We start from the raw sequence: 1670 nt of genomic DNA, 5'->3' as shown, positions 1-1670 counted from the left end.
TGTGTGTATGTGTGTGTGCGTGTGTGTGTGTATGTGTGTGTGTGTGTGTATGTATGTGTGTGTGTGTGTGTGTTTGTGTGTGTTTGTTTGTGTCTGTATGTGTGCTTGTGTGTTGATGCCTTTCGATATTAGTACCCTATATAGAAACTACAAATATGTATACACGTCACACAGCACATATCACTATTCTTCCGTGCGCAATGACAGTGTGAATAGATAAGAATACAACATGTTTCAGTATAGAACACTAAACTCTTCTCACCTTCATTCTGTTTTTATATGGTACTACTATTCCCAGCCTGTGTTGACCCGGTAGCCTCCGTTCACGCCATTTAATTGGTGAAGTAACATCACAAGTCCTGGCCACATCGTCCAACCTATTTAATGCAGAAGGTGCAAAAACCACCTCTTCGGGCTTGACCACTTCACTGTCATCATTATACTCGTGTATGGTGACGTACGATATGATGATCATCAAGACCACAATCAGTACCAGACGATAAAGAAACCGCATTTTGGCAATTTGTTGAACTGGTATGGGTGAGCTATACAAGCTTGTTTTCAATAAGCGCTAATTCGTTGTTCGCTCAACAAGGTTTATGGTTCGAATACAGAAGTAGACATGCCGATAATCACATGGATGTGTCTATTTATGGTGTATTTTTGATCTACATGAAAGAATACTGACCGCTTGAGTCGTTGCAGACTGTGTTGCAAGTCTTGTATTCTCCTTGTTTATATACAGTGTATGACGACAGTTTGGCTCATATATTTATTTAGATTAGTTGTTTATCTGAACTACAAGAGAGTATTTACAATATATGCTTGATAAACTATTTATTTCTAGAAAACACGAAGAAAAACGGAGAGAGAAAAATATTTATAGGGTCTGGAGACTGGGTCTCAGACTCCCAAGTCTCATCATTTGGGACTGTGAGACGCTGACTGCCTATGCCCAACAACAACGCGAGCGACTGAGAGACAGAGAGAGCACAACCGATGGGAGAAAGGTGGTGAGACGAGAGCCAAATATACGAAGTATTTATAGGTATTCACAAGTATATTAAACTAAACACGTAACTATAGATCGGTATAACCAAATACAGTGTGTGAAGTGCTACATAGGTACATACACACAACACACACACTACGTAGTACACACTTGGATAAATCAATCCTCTCAGCCCGAAGCAGCAAAAAGATTAGGAACGCTACGCCGCGATGACGGGTGGCAACGATAAACTAGCCAACTCTGCGCATGCAGACTTTGTGAGTGGCAATTACAAGGCATGCCTGGAGAAATTACATACCCTCCAACGAAGCAACCCGAATGATCCTAAGGTATACTAAGCCGATATACAGTACTTAGATATGTATGCATATACGTATGTATGGTAGACTGGTGCAGCCAAATCTAACTAGTTTTTGTAGGTGTGGCACTTAATCTTCTGTATATCTACTGTAATTCGACGATTAATTTTTCTGAATCGTCAGGAGAGCCATACCATAATACATGATCTGAGGTACAAGCCCGATTATATAATCGATGAATATTGATGCTGCCAAAAACTAGATGTACAGCATCCAACGAGCCTAAATATGTGCTATAGTACGTATCACTTCATAGTGCGACGAGCGTGCTAAAAGATGCAAAAACGGCAGAAGTTATA

At 40.4% G+C, this 1670-nt stretch overlaps 2 protein-coding genes across 2 annotated transcripts in view; one reads left to right on the top strand and one right to left on the bottom strand.

Annotated features, from left to right (window-relative positions):
- SARC_01793 (hypothetical protein) overlaps nucleotides 1–745 on the bottom strand; it is a 5557-nt gene extending 4812 nt beyond the window's left edge. The window contains exon 1 of the mRNA XM_014304461.1: nucleotides 263–745. Within this exon, the coding sequence (XP_014159936.1) occupies nucleotides 263–514 (252 nt within the window). The 5' untranslated portion in view covers nucleotides 515–745. The remainder of the gene's footprint in view (nucleotides 1–262) is intronic.
- Nucleotides 746–1221: 476 nt separating this feature from the next.
- The window catches only part of SARC_01792 (hypothetical protein), a gene marked incomplete at its 5' end in the record, with an annotated part of 7201 nt that continues 6752 nt past the window's right edge, over nucleotides 1222–1670 (top strand). The window contains one exon of the mRNA XM_014304460.1: nucleotides 1222–1341. Within this exon, the coding sequence (XP_014159935.1) occupies nucleotides 1222–1341 (120 nt within the window). The remainder of the gene's footprint in view (nucleotides 1342–1670) is intronic.

This window comes from Sphaeroforma arctica, assembly GCF_001186125.1.
Source record: "Sphaeroforma arctica JP610 unplaced genomic scaffold supercont1.75, whole genome shotgun sequence".
Taxonomy (NCBI): Eukaryota; class Ichthyosporea; order Ichthyophonida; genus Sphaeroforma; species Sphaeroforma arctica.
Note: the sequence above shows the minus strand (reverse complement) of the source record. Positions and strands in the feature narration are given on the sequence as shown.